We start from the raw sequence: 19,863 nt of genomic DNA, 5'->3' as shown, positions 1-19,863 counted from the left end.
ACAAGGAAGGCAAAGGCATAGAGTGACCATCAACAATGTCTCTGTGTAGTGAGATGGAGGGCAGGAGAATGAACCCAACACATGTGGGCTCTCCCAGAGGGAAGAGGGAGCGTTAAGCAAGGGAGATGTAGCTTCCACTCAGTTCCTCCAAGCTGGAGTCTTAGACATTTTGTGCCATGGACACCTTTAGGGGCCTGATGAAGCTTGTGGACACCTTCTCAGAATATGTTTTTAAACACATAAAATAAATTCTTAGGATAACAACGGAAGACAATTATATTTAAACACAGTTATCAAAATATAAGGAAAATAACTTGATGGTACATGTGCTTCTTTATCAACTCATCAGTAACAAGACTGAGTGTTAAATCTAATTATTACATTAATTTCAAAGAAGTAAACAAAAATTGCAGGGGAAATTTTTTGGATATATCTCCATCCACTGTGATGGGATATGAAAATATCTGTGACTTTGGTTATCAAGAGTTGCCGAAACAGCCAGCACTGTCCTGGTTTATCTACTCTCCCAAAGGAAAAAGATACAAATTGTAGTTAGTAGTTAATGAAAATAAATATGAAGTATTTTTCTCATTCACGTTCATGCACCGCCCTAGATTCTATCCACAGACCTCAGATTAGGGCCCTGCCTCTAGGAAAAATTACAGGAATTTTTTACAGAGAAGGGAGATTTTAAAGTTGGAAATTTTGATGCTTTATTTGAGGCTGATTTTTCTTTTTAATAACTACATTCACATGTCACCATGGGACTTATTTGGCAGGACACTAACTGCTGGCTTGTATGAATATATTCCCTATTTTTAAAAAACCACTATAAACAAATGTTATTTACGAAGAACATTCTTTGAAGCGGCTGCGCTGGTCGCCCTGGGAGGCCAGGTAACCTCGTTATCTGCTCTAACACCAGCTGCTGTCAGGCTGAGCTCCGGCTGGGTGTCTGGTGGGGAGGGTGAAGCTGTTATCTCTGGCCCCGTAGCCACACCAGCCAGTTACTCAGGGTGGACCCAGCTCCAGGGCTGGCTCCCATCTTGCCAGAGCGGAAAACGCCGAGTCCAGGTCACAAATGTCCCGCTCCATTTTCTACCCCGCACAACAAAAGAAGTGGCCAGCAAAGCCTTCACTGTCCCCCTCTGCCTGTGGGGACATTCAGTACGCTGAGTGCTTTTTGATGGTGTCCGCCCTTTTCTCTCTCTTTAACAGGAAAGCTGCTCTGTGCTGGGTTCAAGAAACCCCTCTAAAATCCTCCCGCCCAGTGAGCCCTCAGAAGAGAAGAACCAAGGGCCATGCTCCATTTTTCCATCGTCTGGTTTCTCTGTGGAAGGACTTGAACTGGTGGACACTCTGGGTTTTTCCCCTGTGCCCTGCGTCCATTCAGAGGAACAGGTCCCTTTTCCTATCTTGCACGAAGGTAGCTTATGGGCCAAGGCTGTCGGGCTGCGTCCTCCTGCCCTCACTCCACCCCAGGGAAGTGGATGGAGACACTGGGCTGTGAGCGTGGCATCTCCCCAGCTGGCTCTCCCTCTGTCTCTCTCTTTCTTCCTCCCTGCCATCTCTCTCCGCCCCAGGCTTTGCCTCTCTGCCTGGGAGAGGATTCCTGGGGTGGGCCCCACGCAGGTGGGTGTAGCCTGTGGTTGTCCCACTCTGCCTGTGACTCAGACGGGCCAAGTCTCTAATTAAAGCATGAAGTATCAGCAAGTTTCCTTGGCCACAGACTCATGGCTCTCCTTGTCGATCAGCTTCGTTGGTAACTGAGCCTACGGCTTGGTCTCCAGTTGTCCTGTGTCTTATTCCTTAGGGGGTTCTAATTTGGGAGGAGAAAGAAGGAAGGGCATTGTTCATGGACTCCTAGCACCCCAACACTATAGCATTTGCCTGAATGAAGAAAGCCCTTAACTTCTACCCTTTGCCTAATTAATGAGGATGTGGCTGGTCTCATCAACATATATCCAGCACCTGTGATTACAGCTCTCCAGAGGATGCAAAATCCACACTCCGGTGGAGACTCTGTAAGGCACAGAACTAAAGCAGAAGCAACAGGTTCTACTGTGCCCTTAATGAGAACTAATGGAAGCCACCTCCTGCAGGCAACACTGGTATTTCCTTCCACTGACTCAAGTGGGCTGGTTGGGTTGGATGGCAGACACTCAACCTTCCAGACAGGCCCTGAGCTATTAACTGATAGGCCTGATAACGGTCTGGCCAAGTGGACTTCACCCCTGGATAGAACACATCTGTGTCATCCTCAAGTCTCATCATTATTTTATTACTGGTAACAATGGCTACTATTGGTTGAGAGCTTTCTACGTGCCAAAGCTGATGTATTTCACATGTCCTCACCTTTGCTCTTCCAAACCATGCAAAGCAGGTTGTATCAGTTTCCTATGGCTGCTGTAACATCTTACATAACTTAGTGACTTGAAGAAAAAATGGGTTTATTATCTTATAGTTCTGGAGATCAGAAATCCAAAGTGGGTCTCAGTGGGTAACATCAAGGTGTTGGCAGGGCTGCGTTCCTTCTGGAAGTTCTCTGAACTTGTTTCCTTGTCTATTCCGGTTTCTGGAAGCTGCCTACATCTCTTGGATGGTGACCCCTTCCTCCATCTTCAAAGCCAGTAGCACAGCATCTTTAAATCTCTCTCTCTCTCTGACTCTTGACCTTCCTACTTCCCCCACATAGGGACACTTGTGATTATATCAGGTCCAAATAGAAAACCCAGGATAATCTCTGCATCTCAGTATTCTTAACTTAATCACATCTGTGAAGTTCCTTTTGCCCTGTAACCTAACATATTCACAGGCTCTGGGGATTAGGATGAGGACATCTTGAGGTGGCATATTCTGTCTACCGTATAGGTCACATTATAAGCACCATTTTAGAGGTGAAGAAACTGAAGCTCAGAGAGGTGAAGTAACTTGTCCAAGGTCACACAGCTAACAAGATGCAGAGCCAGGATTCCTCCTCAGGGCTCTAAAATTCCCAGGCCCGTGCTCTGAGCCATTACACCCCACGGCCTTTCTAACTGAGGGAAACCAAGTCAAACTTTTCAAACGTGTGAAGAGGCTCAGAGCAGAGAACAAAGAAATCCCTGAATAAGTTTTATAAACTATAAGGTTGTCCTTTAAGTGTCCAGATTTTCCCCTCAATATGGTCTGTGCTTTTCACTCAGCAGCCTGCGGGGAGTAGACAAACCAGAAGTTTGGGGGTCAAGTCCAATTCTCACATGGATTTCCAGCATGTGAATCAGGAAGGTCACATCAGCCCTCGGGAACTTGGTTGCCCCTGTGGAAAATGGGTATGGTGGTCCTATGAGGGTTATGGCCCTGACTTAATGCCTGGCTGAAAAAATAGATGCTGTAATTGTTCACACCGTAGATGTCCAATGGGAGTACAACATACACTCCCCCACGTATTAGATAATCTAACACCAAGAAGAGGTAAGAATGGAGTTTTCCATTCTTCCCCATCCCAGGAATCCAGAGCTCAAGGAGACAGAAAACAAGAATTAGAACCCAAGGAGTCTTGCATGGAGAAAAAGAAATCTGCAAAACAGTTTATAAGACACAGGGGAGCAAATATCTAAAGGAATTTAATCTTGGTTCCTACTTCTGAGGTCCATAAATAGAGATGCTGTTCATTGAATTTCAACAGTCATTTCTACAGCTGTTCTTTGCAAAGGTCAAAAAAATTTCATTTCCCATGGCTGTCTTAAAAACACAGAAACACACACCACACTATATCTATTAAGCTGCCTGCTGGAACCGATGAAAGGAAAGGTAAGCAGCACATATACATGATGAGGAAAGCCGCTGCCATGGCCATGTGGCTTGAAGAAATGAGAATGCTTATCACTTCAAGTGGGGAAGTTTCGACAAGATTTACCTTAATACACCCTTAAAAACATTCTTTCCTGACATTTTAAATGTGTTGCCTGTGATCCTAGCAATATTGGCAGAGGCCACGATGCCTGGTATGATTTCCACTGTTTTGTCAACGAATAAACTGGCTCATGTAGGAACCAGTCTCTGAACCCAAAGGTGACAGTCATGCTGCCCCTTGAGCCATCGTGGTGTGGTGTCCTAACTTGGAATCCCCTGCCCTCAAGACCCAGATATAACTGCGTTCCAAAAAGATGAACAGAATTGTATTTTCATTACCAAAACAATACACGGTCACTGTACCCAAACTAGATAATACAGATAATGGCAACAGCTAACTCAAACCTGTTATGCTTCTAAGTATGTGCTTATATTAATTCATTTAATCCTCACAACAGCCTGATGAGGAAGACTATTATGATTCCCATTTTACAGATGAGGAAACTAAGGCACAGTTCCAACCATAAGGGGTTTGTTCTCTGTATTATGCCACTTTCATACAATGGAGCTCTCTGGGAGCATTTACAATGATGTAGGAGAAGAATATTTAATGACATGGACATGAAAATTATGGCTACCAGTTGTTCAAGCTACTAATGTTCCCAGGATCACAGAGCTGGTAAGAGGTGGGGCGGGGGTGGGGAGGCTGAAATTCAAACTCAAGCAACCTGGATCTGAAGACTGTCATCTTAGACACTGCACTGCAGGAAAATTAAGATCACTTGCAATCCGAAAATGACCATTCCTAACACATTTACACATACCCTTTCACATCTTGGACTGTGATGATATGTGTTATGGACTGAATGTTTCTGACCCCCTAAAATGCATATGTTGAAGTGCTAACCCCCCAGTGGGATGGTATTGGGAGGTGGGGCCTTTGGGAGGTAATTAGATTTAGATGAGGACATGAAAGTCCCAATAGTATCCTTATAAGAAAAGGAAGAGAGACCAAAGCATCCTCTCTTTGCCATGGGAAGACGTAACGAGAAAACGGCCATCTGGGGCTCTCACCAAGAAATGAATTGGCCAGCACCTTGATCTTGGACTTCCAGCCTCCAGAATTGTGAGAAATAAATTCCTGTTGTCTAAGCCACCCAATCTCTAGTAGTTTGTTATAGCAGCCTGAATAGAATAAGATGATGATGATAATGATATATATATATAAACAAAAAAGAATCAGAGCCTATGTGGTGCTTTGCGAACTGCATGTTAATATATGTGAAAATCCTTCCATATCATCATATGTTCTTTTACCACATCACTTTACATGACTTAATGGAAGCCCAATGTAGGAATATAGCACAATTTATCGAACAGTTGAACAGATCCTCAATGGTTGGACACTTAGTTTACCTCTTTAAATAAATCCAACAAAAACTCCCACTGGTGGATACTTGATTATGTAGAACTGCTTAGTCAAAGAATACTAGGGGCATTTAAAAAAGCTATTTGATTCTTATTGCCAAAATACCCAACAAATAGGGCCAATTTGTATTTCCATACTAAGGCAGGAGAGTACCTTTCTCCATGGACTTTTTGCACCAAGTTCTAGAAGTCACCTGGGCTCTGTAACCTGGAAGAAGGCCACCTGGCAGGCACTGAAAGCCCACATCTTAATCAGCGCAAAAGCTGCCTCAAAACTCCGTGTTTTGCTTTCCTGTGTTCAATAGACGGTTCAAAATCGATTTCCTCTGTGAGGTTACATTCCAAATAAGTAATAATTTTGATCCATATACTGGGGGTAAAACGCATGGGCTTTGGAGACAGGCTGATTAGGGTCACATCTCAGTGACATCAAGAGTCTCCATCTTCTACAAACAATAAATGCTGGAGAGAGTGTGGAGAAAAGGGAACCCTCTTGCACTGTTGGTGGGAATGTAAATTGATACAGCCACTATGGAGAACAGTATGGAGGTTCCTTAAAAAACTAAAAATAGAACTACCATATGACCCAGCAATCCCACTACTGGGAATATACCCTGAGAAAACCACAATTCAAAAAGAGACATGTACCACATCGTTCATTGCAGCACTATTTATGATAGCCAGGACATGGAAGCAACCTAAGTGTCCATCGACAGATGAATGGATAAAGAAGATGTGGCACGTATATACAATGGAATATTACTCAGCCATAAAAAGAAACGAAATTGAGTTATTTGCAGTGAGGTGGACGGACCTAGAGTCTGTCATACAGAATGAAGTCAGAAAGAGAAAAACAAATACCGTATGCTAACACATATATATGAAATCTAAAAAAAAATGGTTCTGATGAATCTAGGGGCAGGGCAGGAATAAAGCCGCAGATGTAGAGAATGGACTTGAGGACACAGTGGGGTGGGAAGGGTAAGCTGGGACGAAGTGGGAGAGTAGCACTGACATATATACACTACCAAATGTAAAACAGCTAGCTAGTGGGAAACAGGTGCATAGCACCGGGAAATTAGCTCTGTGCTTAGTGACCACCTAGAGAGGTGGGCTAGGGAGGGTGGGAGGGAGGGAGATGCAAGAGGGAAGAGATATTGGGATATATGTATATGTATAGCTGATTCACTTTGTTGTAAAGCAGAAACTAACACAACATTGTAAAGCAATTATACTCCAATAAAGATGTTAAAAAACAAGATAAAGGAGAATTCAAACAAAGACAGGAAAGTGCTCAGCTCAAACTCCTTAAAAAGACTAATGATACTTTTACAATGGAAATGTTAACACTGCATTTTAAGGGCCTCATTTGGAGACTGTTTCCATTTGCAAGAAAAAAGCAAGCAAGAAAAAGAAAACAAACCCCCCACACTGACCATTAGCTACTTTGAATAGTTGCAAATTGCGCTGGCTATGTTCAGAAAAGCTGGCAGATTTCAGCTGATGAATTTCAGTCTAGCAGCCAAGATGATCGACTAAATAAACCATTTATCAAATGTTAGGGACCTTTATCTGATTTTACTTTGTAGTGCAGCCAGACATAGTTTAAAAACATAGACAGAGCTATCAGAATGAGGGGCTGAGTATGGTTTTAGAAAAGAATAAAACAGTGCCCCCAGTGAACCCAATTTCGTTTAGTAGGATATGGTCCTTATTTTCTCCAAACATTTCCCCATTTAAGCAAGAAACCCAGATCCTTATGACCATCCTATTCACCAAGGTATTCTTAGAGCCTAGTGCAGTTCCTCACACAGGGTACGTATAAGGTGAATAAATGAGATTGCTGGATGATTACACAAGGGCAAGAGTAAGCTCTCAACTAAAATAAAATCATTTCTTCTGTTTATATACCCATGCTAGGATGTGGATCTTGCAGTAAGTTCAGAGACAGTCTGATACCTAGGTACTCACAGACACAAACTGAAGGAACACAAGCCATCCATCCCTCCATCTATCTATTCATCCATCTATCCCTCCGTCCTTCCCTTCATCCATCCATCCCTCTGTCCATCCCTTCTTCCATCCCTCCCCCTCCATCCATCTCTTTATCCATCCATCTCTTTATCCATCCATCCCTCCATCCAGCCCTTCATCCATCCATCCAACAAATCTTTACCGAGTGTCTTATTTACCTGGCACTATGTTTGGCAATGGGAATAGAGAGATGGGATAAAGATCCAACATCTCTTTCTTTAGAAAGGGTATGTTCTGGAACGGTTTCAGAAAAAGTGAACGGAAGAGCTTGTAATGGAAAATACACCAAGTTTCCAAGTCAAACTTGATGTCTATTAACATCAAACTTATGATAAGGCAAGGGCAATACATGGTCACTGCAGCTGCTCTCACGACTCAGCTGTGAATCCAAGGAATTGCAGTAAAACCCAGCCCAGCATTGGCAAAAACGAAGAGTCATGACTCACAGAATAAAGTGAACATACTCTGCACAATCTGGGGAGACTCTTCTTATGTCTGTGACATGTGGGTAGAAACAGTATGTAAAGCTCTCAGCAGCATTTGATGGGAACTGGAGCCCGAGTTATCAGCAGTCATAGGAAGTGTGACAAATGGTAATGACTGTACAATGCTTTGCTATCTGCAGAAGGAGAGGGGGTTGTGCACATCTCGAAAAGGCGATACAGTTGGTAGTCCAGATGTCATTACCAGTGATTACTGATGAGGAAATGGGCTCAGAGAAGGTAAATGATTTGCCCAGCGTTACACAGCTGGCCAGGTGGGGAACTGGCACTCACAGGCGGCATCCTTAGAACAAATCGCACACCAAAGGCATTCAATAAATGTTCTTTTTTAAAGAACTATAGTCTCAAAGTTGGAAAAGACATTAAAGATATAACCTTTACTGGTTAACTGAATCCCTTCTGTTACGTCCTACAAAGGGCAGTCTGTGTTTGACTATATCCTACAACAGCGAGCTCACTAACCACTCTTAAAATGTACTACTAAATCAATAATGATAATGATGCTAGCTTGTGTTTATTTAGAATAGACAATGTGCTTTACATATTTTGACACATCTGATCCTCACCAACAACCCACTTGAGGTACGTGCTGCTATTCCCATTTTATAGGTGAAAACCAAGGCACAGAGAGGTCCAATAACTCACTGCTATGGGTTGAAGTGTGTCCCCGCAAAAGATATGTTGAAGTCCTAACCCCAAGTACCTGTGCATGTGACCTTATTTGGAAACAGGGTCTTTGCAGATGTAATCGAGCAACGATGAGGTCTTTAGGGTGGGTCCTAATCCAGTATGACTGGTGTCTTATAGGAAGACACAGGCACGCACAGAGGGAAGACAACGTGAAGATACACTGTTCCAGAAGAAGGACATGTGAAGATGGAGCTGGAGACTGGAATGATGTCTCTACAAGACAAGCAACACCAAGAACTGCTGACAACTACCAGCAGCTAGAAGAGGCAAGGAAGGATCCTCCCCTAGAACCTTCCGAAGGAGCCTGGCCCCCCTGACACCTTGATTTCAGACTTCTGACCTTCAGAGCTGTGAGAGAAAAAAATTCTGTTGTTTTAAGCCACCCAGCTTGTGGTACTTCATAACAGCAGTCCTAGGAGACGAATACACTCACCTAGGTCAAAAACCAAATAAATGATGGGGCCAGGATTCTTTCCCCAGATCCCACCTCATAAGTCAGCAGGAACACTGAAACATGCTCTCCAAAGGCAGGAAGACCGTGCAATTCACAGCACATCTGAATCACCTGGGTTCTTCTTTAAACTACTGATGCCTGTGTTCTACCCGCCCCGAGACTGATTTTACGGATCCAGCTTTGTTTGGAGCACCGAGGTTTCTAAAGCTCCTCAGCAAAGTTCGAGAACCAGTGTCCTAGTTGATTCCACTCTTCCCCTCTAGGAGAGTAAGCAGAACAAATCCACTCTCTCTTTCCAAAGACCAGCCCTCCTTAAACAGGAAGACAGCCCTCCTGTTCCCTCTGAGCCCCTCTTTTCCAGGCTACACATTCCCAGGTGGTCCACTATCCAAAGAAGGCCTGCAGTCAACTGTGCTGCCCCAGAGGACTCCTGAATCACAGTGCCTGCAAATACACCCGTTTTGGGGGAAGCCACAGTGTAGTTAACCTTGGAAAGCAGGGACTGACCCACTGTCCCTTCCACGGACCATATCGTTTTCCACCTGGCCTGGTGTTCTCCCCAAGGTCACGGCTCAGTGGAGGAGGAACATCTCAGGGAGATGCCCACTGGACAGACAGCATCTGCTGGGCAAGGCTGGCCCACAGAATTGGAAGCCAAGTCAGAGGCTGATCGTAGTTAGGAGGGAGAGGAGGGGGTCAGTTATGGGTCCTCAGAAGATGAAGTGGATGTGCTGCCTTCTAGCATATTCCCATTGCCCAGGGTGGGTGAGAGATGGGTGGTCTCGCTCCCGGCTCTGCACTGCAATCGGGTCCAGAGGCTGCAACGACACCCTGGGCAATGAAAGGTCACCTGGCCAGAGAGCGGCCTGAGCACACAGAGGGGCCATCCGTTTCGCGCTGCCTGCCTCTCTCTCTCCCACATCCTTGCTTCCCTTCATCTCGCAGCAAAGCTGTTTCTGAGCTGAGGACTGGGACTGTGCAGGGAGGACACACCGACACAATCCTCTCCTGTCGAGCGCGGGGAGCAGCAGAGTGGCAAGAGCCCCTGTCTCCCCTGGCCCCGCTCAGGGCGTCCTGGGAGGAAGAAAGGGCAGCAACCAAAATGGCAGCATTAAAGAGCACTGACTGTCCCCCATGACAAGCTTTAGCGCAGCGTGACCGTGTGCCAGGCAGGGAAGGCGGACGGGCAGGTTCCAAAGAAAGAGTGCCTGCCCACCTCCCTGAGGTCCTCTGTCACCTCCCTCCTGGGGTCCTGTCGGGGTCCTCTTTGGGAACGTACTAGATGGAAAATCAAAGTGAAAACTTCACATCAATCGAGCTCAGGTCAACGCTTGAACTTCCGGAACCTCCACTCCCACAAGGCGGGGGCCAGACAGGAGCAAACCATGTGCGAAACCGCAGGGGCCCCAGCTCTAGGAGGAGTCCCCATCCTATTTGTCAACACCCACTCAACGCGCAAACACACCAGTTGAGTTACTGTGAGTGAATACATGGTAACCACACTTAACATTGCTTTAAATCATATCAAAGTCTGTAGGGGTCCCAATGGAATATTTTCCTAAAAACGAATGGTGCATAAACCTGTTTTAAGTGTTCTGCCCAGATGATCCAGAAGTAGACTTTTGAAACCACACCTAAGACAGGATGCCTTCTCAGAAGGTCTCCAGAAATAGTAACAAACAATTCCATAATCCTGCCGCGGGAACTTGTCATATGGCCATGAACCCTAGGAAAGGTATCGTGAGATGAAAACACTGCAAACTGCAACATACTCACGGGAAGTCTGACGCGCAAGTTCTGTCCCTTTAAAGATAAGTAACTTGAAGTCACGTTTTACCCTTTCAGCAAACTTGCCGAAGAGAATCTTAGCACAGCGCTAGTAAACAGGCAAGGCTTGCCTGAATTCAAGGACATTTCTTTCCTTCAGATTGTAGCCATGTTGCCTGGGTCAACACTGAACTCTGGAAACCCTCACAGAAACATGTCATTTTTCATTCATTTTCATTGACTTTCCAATTTTGGTCAGATTGCGTTGATCTTTTTTTCCCTTTTTGGAGCTGTTTATGTATTGTAGCTAGAAAGGCTTAATTCAACTCCCATAATAATATACTTATTGCTACTTAACAAAAACCCAAATGATAAGATCATGAACTTGAGACACATTTATCCCCCAAATAAACCTTAAAAATGGAATGATCTACTATATTATCATTTTGGTTTATAAATAGAGACTTACAAAGCATTTTCTACCAGTAAAAAGAGAAGCTGAGATGGAGAAATCACCTTTCTCTTGTAGGAAGAATTTGCAAGTGCCTTCAGGAGAATTAGGGGTTATGGGAAAGCTGGTGTGTGTGCGTGTGTGTGTTCTCGCACATGTGTGCTGGGCAGGGAATAAAGGGAGAAATGGAAAGTTCTTACTTGCCTCTGAAGATAATACGTCAGTCAGGCAGTCATAAAAATAGGGAGGTTTGGAAAGAGAATGAGAGACAAAATGGAGGAAATGGACTTAAAATGTTCTTTTTTCTGCTTCCTATTTTAAACGAGAAACGATTACATTTTCCAAGTGACAATCAGAGTTTCAATGCAAATTTCATTCTCTTCCTCCCTTTCCAATAATTCCCCATTTCCAGCTACTGTTTCCCACTCTTCACATGTAAAATCTTAGTGTCATCTCCAACTCATTCTTGTCAATATACCAAAAAACCTATAATTAGGAGTTTTAGGAGTGCTGAAATTGTGGTAGGTAGTGGGCAAACAAACATGCAGATGATCACAATCTCTGTTCTCAGGAAATTTACTGTCTAGGCCAGCGGTGCCCACTAGCACTTTCTGTGATGGTGGTAACAGTCTCTGTCTTGGCCAGTACGGTGGCCACTAGCCACACAGGGCTCCTGAGCACTTGAGATGTGGCTGGTCTGACCAAGAAATTGATTTTTACATTTTAATTTCAAGGATGTCAATTAAAATTTAAATAACCACATGTGACTAGCGGTTACTGCATCAGGTCTAGGCCAAGAGGAAGGGGATATTCTTGTTGGTTTTTTTCTTGCGGGGGGCGGGGCACGCGGCATGTGGGATCTTAGTTCCGTGACCAGGGATCGAACCTGCGCCCCGTGCATTGGAAGGCGAAGTCTTAACCGCTGGACGGCCAGGGAAGTCTGATGGAAGGAGATATTCTTTAAAGAGACAGATGACAGTGTAAAGGAGCATGTGGCAAATGCCATGTGAGGGCTGCAGGTCAGAGCAGTCAGAGACTGGAGGAGGAAGAAGGCTGTGGAAGACTCAGATGTGGAGCACCGCTTCCTAGATGGGGCGGATCTAACCCAGAATCTTGTGAAGAGCTACGGCGAGGAAAACAGAAAGGAGAGGAGAAGGCTTTTCTCACCCAGGGATTTTTTAAATCAAAGACACAGAGGGGAAAATGCACAGGACTGTGAGGGAAACCCAGCGCTCGTCCTGGGGCAGATGGTGCTTGCAGAAGGTCAAGGGTGACTGCCAGGGGGCACGGCCATGGAACGATGTCCTGCTGGGAACAAGGGATCCCAGGATGGGGGCAGATCTGGGGGGGTGATGGAGGCAGAGAATCCTCAAGTGGGTTGACATGCTGTGTGAAGGGCCAAGAGGCTCTCCTATGGAAGGTAACCTGTGGGGAATGACAGGGTGGCCCTGGAACTTGGGAGATAGGCCAGGGCCAGCGCACAAGTGTAGGGGGATGTAAGTGGGCCAGGAACACATGCCCTCCTAAGTGTGACAGCTGCTACCAGCTCCACCTGACTGTCACAAGTGGTCTGACCCATCGTCCACATGTGGAAATTGGGGCCCCGATTTCCAGAATTTCAGATTTTCAGAAAGGCTGGAAATTGGAATTTAAAAAAATATGAAATCAAAATATTTGGATATGGCGACTAATGTGAAACTTTAAAACACCCTGGGCCAAACCAAAGAGCAGGCACGTGGGCTGACTGAGGTCCATGGGGCACCTGTCTGTGACATGTGACCTGGAAGATGGGTGAGGTTCCACAGAGACGGCCTCGCAGGACAAGAGCAGAGACTGAGGGGAGAGAAAGGCTCGGGCGGAAACACTGGCGCAGGCCGCAGAAGGTTTGAGAAAGAAGTAAGCCAAAGCCACCTGACTCTGTGACAAGGAGGAGAGTGTCAGTGATCTGGGACAGTCACTTCCCTCCCCCTTCCTTCCCCCCTCCCTCCCCCACCCTCCTAGCAGACAGGTGAGGCAGGCAGAGCCCACAGTCGCTGGGGCCTCAAGAGTAAGTGGCCGGTGATGTATGGTTCCCAGGGGGTAAGGGCAGAGGGGAGGGATACATTGGGAGACTGGGAGTGACACGTACACACCACTATATATAAAATAGATAACTAATAAGGACCTGCTGTACAGCACAGGGAACTCTGCAATGACCTATATGGGAAAAGAATCTGAAAAAGAGTGGGTACATGTATATGTATGACTGATTCACTTTGCTGTGCACCTGAAACTAAATCAACTATACTCCAATAAAAATTAAAAAAAAAAAAAAAAAGAGTAAGTGGTCAGTGAGGAAACAGGCATCGAGCTGAATGAATGCAAATAACCGCAAAGGACACGGCTTTTCCAGTGTGTGTTTTCTGGGGTCACGTAACATCCCATCACCCTTGACAGATTTTCGCCAATCCAACCATGTTTAAATATCTCATTTCCGCTGCTACATAAAGTGCCACTGATGGAAGCCCCACATCTTCCCTCATGTGAAAGCCACGTTCAATTCTCATGAAAAAGAAGTTGTGTGATTTTCAGCTCACCTCCCGGTCCAGCAGTGCAGGTGACACGACGGTGACAATGTCTCCTTTCTCAGGATCGATGTAGAACATGTTGGGAGAGGGCTTGTCAGGCGTCTGCTGACGGATATTATACCGCAGGAGGGCATTATCCGTGGCCGGGTCGTCCGCGTCAAAGGCTGTCATCCGCATCACTGTGGTCCCTGAGGGGGCAGGAGCAGGAGACGGTCACTTGGGGGACAGCAATGGGCAGAGCCCCTCCCCGCACCTGGGCAATGGCAGTGGAGTGATGTGTCAATCACTTTCCAAATTAAAAAAGCAAAACCTTTCCCTGGCTCCGTTAGGTTTTAGCTTTCCTTCCGCCCTCCCTCTCTCCTCCATCACGTTAAAAGACCTGAAATAAAGAAATCTTTGCTGTTCAGCAGATTGACAGCTTAATTTTTCCTTCTCCTGATATGCTGTTTATTTCCACGGGCTTTCATTTCATTGTGGATGTGGCTCTGTGACAATGGCTTTCATTTTAAAATCTCTTATTGAATGCCTACCACGTGGGGGGCCCTGGGCTGGGTGTCGGGGAAATAGAGGTGCCAAAAAGTCACATTCCCTGGGGTCCGGCAGGTCAGCACTAAGCAGGAGAGAGAGCGTTTGAAAATAATAAAGGATTCACAGTGCAGTGAGAGAGGGTGATGTGAACACGGATGAGAAGAGCCTCACCTAACCAGGGGCTCAGGAAAGGTCGCCGGTGCAGGTGGGTGAGTAGGTGTAAGCGAGGGGAAGGAGGGGCGCCTCAAAGGGAAAGGTATTGCGGTTAATTCCGGTTACAGGGAATGGGCGCGGATGTTACTTGAGCACGCTCTGTGCGCAGCCGCAATGCTGACACTTTAGAGACGAAGATGGTATAAAGACGAAAGTGATGGGGACTGTTTGATTATAACAAGGTTGAGAAGGGTGCCGGATACCGGTCTTGCTCACACACAGCTGATATGAAGGGCGACTGGCATTAGGTGCTTTGGAAGACAACTGGATAGCAACTAGTAAAAAAAAAATGCATTCACTCTCTTGGCATTTACCCTCAAGAAACACTTGCACGTGTCGACAAGGGGTTTTGGCGGGGATGTTTACGGAGGATCCGAGAAACACTTGGAAAGAACCTAACCATCCAACAACAGAGGAATTGCTAACATGATGTTACCCCTACACTGTGAAATATTCTGCAGCACTTAGAAAAGGTTGTACATCTAATGTGCTCTAACATGGAAGGCTCTCCAAAACTGAAAAATATCAAGTTGGAAAATGTTATCCATAGTATAACATCATTTTTATGAACCTATTTGCACACAGAAAATTCCACAAACTTTATGCATATATTTTTCAGGTAGAGTTTATGTCCATAAATGGATAGAAGAAGGTGTATAAGGGTGAACGTCACACTGGCTTTGGTGGTTAAACCTGGGAAAGGAGAGAGGGCACTGGGATTAATGGTGATGCAGGGATGAGGGAAGATGGTGGCCGATCTGGAATGGTTTGATCATTTTTACAAGGAGCATGTATTATTTTGTGATTAAAATTTAATTTAAAGGGATCATAATTATAAACACCAATAGAAGCACGGTCTAGAGTGGAATCTGGCACATTTACCTGCTGGTCTTGACAACTGAAGCCACCATATTTGGCTCAGGGTGACCTGCCCAACTATAATTTTTCACTGTGGTTTACTCTTCTGTGAATGAAGGGCCCCATCTTCTGATTCTGAATCCTCTGAGCCCACAACATGTGAGCTAATGGGTAAGAGATGGAAGCAGTAGACCTATCGTCCCCAGCAGGAATATTCATATACAGAAACTATTCAAGCTTAAAGGAAATATAGAGTTCATCTAGTTCAGTCACCATCCCGGTATTCCTTTCCCTTTCATAACAGTGCTTCTCAAGCCATCAAAGCCAGTTTATTTTTTCCCATAATCAGAATCAGATTATCAGCCATTAGGTCCGAATGATCAGGCAAACGGATCTGACCATCCGTAAAGTAAGATCTATCTGTTAAATAGTCTCAGTTCATCTCACCAACTTGTTAAATAGTCTCAGTTAATTTCACCGATGTTGCCATTAAACCAGACGCATACAGACACATCTTCTACTCTGTGTTGTGTCTTTGCCCTTCTTTGTTTCTCTGTGAGACTGTCACAGGGCAGGCCTCAGAGCAGTGTCAGAACAGAAAGCTCTCGGCACACGCAGCCCACTCCCTCGCCCCTCGCCGTTGGAAGAGGTCAGCAAGCCATGTGGTTCCCGTGCTGTTGCTCGCTGAGCTGCACCGTGCAATCAGGGTTCTTTCTCTGCCCAGTGGGCCAGGCAGCCGCTGCCAGTCTGTCAGCGTTCGTGTCAAGGGTACACTCGTTTGCCTTCCTGGTCTAGGAAAACAGGCCCACTTGGGGGTCTCTGTCAGAAATGAAAGGCGACTTCCGGGCCCACATCTCACCCCGGGCCATGCTAAGTGAGCTCCATGTGGGCAAAGACCTGGAAGGAGGCCTCCACACCACGGATGCCACAGGAAAGAGTCCTCAGCTAAGTACCTGTGACCTGGTGCCCTGCACTTTGTTAGTGTCTAATGAATGCTTGACTGATGGAATCTGTGCCCTATTTAATATGTCTTTAATTGAAGTCAGAAACGAACAGGCAAAAGAATGTATAAAAAAAATGAAGCCATCATGGTTTGTGATTGTCATGGCTTCAGAGGAAGGAAAAAAAGACCTCTCAGGGTGATGAATTTTTAGTTTCCACCAGGACATTCATTGATAATGTCTTTTTTGGTATTATTTTTTACAGATTTGATAATATGGGATGATAAAATGTTATCCTGGAATATTCCCAAGGTTACATAGAAGATGTTTTTTATTTTAATGAATTGTTAGGGAGCAAGTGAACTTGGTCTCAAGCCCTGCCTTTGTCTTTACCCTGCTGTGAATACACACCTGGATTTACTTCTGAGGCCCACTTCTGTGGACAATGAGATTGCTTAAGTCATCTAAATAGGTTTGCAGCATTGAAGAAAACGACCTTGGGGTAACATCTAGGTTCAGGTCTTAACTAACTGTGTGAACTTGAGCAAGTTAATCAACCCTCCTTGAACCTCAGTTTCCCCATATGCCCCCTCATAACGTTACGACATTAGTGACACTTTTCTCTATGGTGACTGTAAGGACTTGATGGGACAATACATTTAATAACTTGGTGCAGGTGCCTGGTACGTTAGAGTTCTGAGGAGGATGCCTTTTATCATCGTCCTGTCCTGGGTTCTGAGCCCATCATGGCGGTGCAGGCAATGACCTCAGACGAAGGAGCTCAGAAGTAAGTTGTCCGTAAAAACCGGCACCTGCTATGGCAGGAGTCCCGGTGCCCATCATCTCAGAGTTGCCCTGCCTTACCCTCTCCCTCCCGCCTTGTCCACAGTCTTAGTTTATAGATTTGGGTTTCTACTGTGGAGATCACAAATCTATAACACATACACATGCGTGTGCATGCACGCACACGTACACGCACACACACAGACACTCACACGCACATTCTGGAGCCGCCACTGCTTCTCCATACGGTACTCTAGCCCTTCTCTAGGATCAAGGCTCTATCCCGAGTCCCGGTACATCTGATGGGCCCAACACCCTGTTCTCGCCTACTCCTCCTCTGGGGGCTGGATCATGATTTTCATACTTCCAGGTTCTGCAATGGCTGGATAAGCCTCCTAAATCAGCATTTCCTAAATTGTTTCCAAGGGACCCTGCTTCCATGGGTTCATCAGAGAAACACATTTGGGAAATATGCAGAAAGCACAGTTGAGCAGGTTTCCCTCTAGGAGAACTTCCTAGCATCCTTAATAAGCAAATGCATATTGTAAATCTCCAAGAGAAAACAGACTCTGTAGCATTTCCTAAACTTCCCTGTTGATGGAACCTCTTCATTCTAAGAACTTCTTTATGTGATGGGTCACGTGGTCCTAAATTTTGCCCTTGGGGGACACAGACTGTGTTCTATTCATATTTATAAGCTTGGTAGCTATCACTCAATAGGTCCTCTGTCAATGTTCTTTGGGTAGAATTGCATTCTTGCAACTCACTATAGCTTTGCCTTATTCCACAGTGACCGGAAGTCACGGATGACTCATTAGTGAGAAGATTGGACAGCACTGCCTGGACATTTTTCATAACCAGGCATGCTCCCCCACTACCTCTGAGCTCTCTTCCCCCCCCAGAGGTCCCTGTTGGACCTGGGTTTAGCAGACATACACCAATTCCAAGTCCAGGGCTGATGTTCAGCATGTAGGCACCAGGACAATTGTTCCAGGGCCTACGGATGGCCCCTATGCCTTAACTTTGCCCACGCCCACGTGCTGGACTCTGAGAAGAAGGGCTCATTTATTTCCATCAGCCCAACGGCTTCTCATCTGTGCTTATCCTGTGCCTATGTGTGCTTCCTGATGGCAGAGAAATGATAATTATATGATAGACACACGTGTGGGTCCTCCATGTAGTACACTTCTGTCTTCTTCCCCATCACAATATTCTCCCATGTGTCAACATAAATGATCATCACTCTGTCACTCTCAGGGCTAGATGAACTAGCAGTGGTCCCTCCAAAGCAAAAGAATTACAGGCTGCTCGTTGAAAGCCTCAAGTCAGGCAGTCATTTTCTTTTGTCGAAGGACATGGCTGCCAATGTGATAGGCTGATAAACAATTAGGAGAGTTTTGTCTTGGCCAGTAGCCCCTTCCTCTTGGCTGTGTTTCTCTGATTAAAGACATGTGCCGCCTGGTGTCATGACCTTGAAGCCGGCGTCTGAAGTTCCGCTTCCTTGTGATTTCAGGCACAGTCACACCCTTGAGAAGTGGAGTGCAGCTCTGAAGGTGAGGGGCTGTTTTCAACCTCCAGGTAAGGTCAGCCAGTCTCAAGAGTGGGAGACTCCAAAAGAGCTCGCTCTGTGCCACAGGTGACAAAATTCTACTGTTCTTGACATTTCTTTGTCTTCTTCCCCAAACATTTCCTTCACATGATCAAAAGTGTCAGACTCCTTTTTTAAAAAATGATATTCCTATAAGTGAATAATATATTGAGACATGGACATGGACATTCACGTCTGTATTTGGCAGTGAATAGACTTCGATAGCACAGTCGAAGCAACTGTATGCTTTCCAGGGGGATGCAAAACATAAAAACCGATATGATCAGAGACGGCAGGCATCACTAAGTGAGCTCCTTAGATGTGACAAAATGTCACGTCATCAGAAAGCATCCAACTCATGAGAGGAGGTAGGGCATTCTAGCCCCACCCAAACATCTATCTCTGTGACTAAATTGTCTCAGGGATGTGCCTCAGAGGTTACTTTTAAAAGAGAACATGGCCACAGATCTGGCACAGCATAACCCACTCCTTCGTGTTTATTCCCGTGTCAGAAGGAAAGCCCTTAGACTCTAGGCACCTTGACTTGTTTAGCTGGGTGGGAGGGACACAGAAGCCTCGCGGAGTATGTCTAGTTGGACTGACACTGATTTGAAACTAAATTTCTGTTGGAGTCCTTCAGGTTGAAGGGGTTCTGGGCATCCTGATTCCAAACGCCCAATCAGCGTTCTAGATGTGGGATGACAAACCAGCCAGTGAGCCCGGGGCTGAGGGCATTCCAGAACAGACCTGGGCAAACCAGAATAAGTGTGTCACCCTATAGGCCAAGTTCTGCTATCAGATACAGACATATCTCATGGTCACGACTGTCAGAGTACAAACATGAAAATCGCTGCCAATGTGACATCAGTGGCCCGGGACGTGCAACTCCCCACTGGTCAACCAGTCTGGGACTGCTTTCTGACCACACATGTGGACACAACCCAGCTCTCTCCTAACAGTTCTTAACGGTGAGAAGAGAACCAGGTGAACAAATGCAGGAAGAGGGCTTCCCTGGTGGCGCAGTGGTTGAGAATCTGCCTGCCAATGCAGGGGACACGGGTTCGAGCCCTGGTCTGAGAAGATCCCACATGCCGCGGAGCAACTAGGCCCATGAGCCACAACTGCTGAGCCTGCGCGTCTGGAGCCTGTGCTCCGCAACAAGAGAGGCCGCGACAGTGAGAGGCCCGCGCACCGCGATGAAGAGTGGCCCCCGCTTGCCGCAAC

The 19,863-nt window shown here is 45.9% G+C and overlaps 1 protein-coding gene across 1 annotated transcript in view; it reads right to left on the bottom strand.

Annotated features, from left to right (window-relative positions):
* The window catches only part of CDH13 (cadherin 13), a 1,023,676-nt gene that overhangs the window by 234,682 nt on the left and 769,131 nt on the right, over window positions 1–19,863 (bottom strand). Inside the window, exon 7 of the mRNA XM_036832418.1 lies at window positions 13,738–13,916. Coding sequence (XP_036688313.1) covers window positions 13,738–13,916 — 179 coding nt within the window. The remainder of the gene's footprint in view (window positions 1–13,737; window positions 13,917–19,863) is intronic.

The sequence above is a fragment of the Balaenoptera musculus genome, chromosome 19, assembly GCF_009873245.2.
Source record: "Balaenoptera musculus isolate JJ_BM4_2016_0621 chromosome 19, mBalMus1.pri.v3, whole genome shotgun sequence".
In the NCBI taxonomy this organism is placed as follows: domain Eukaryota; kingdom Metazoa; phylum Chordata; class Mammalia; order Artiodactyla; family Balaenopteridae; genus Balaenoptera; species Balaenoptera musculus.
The sequence above is the reverse complement of the archived record's forward strand: the minus strand, read 5'-3'. Positions and strand labels throughout refer to the sequence as shown.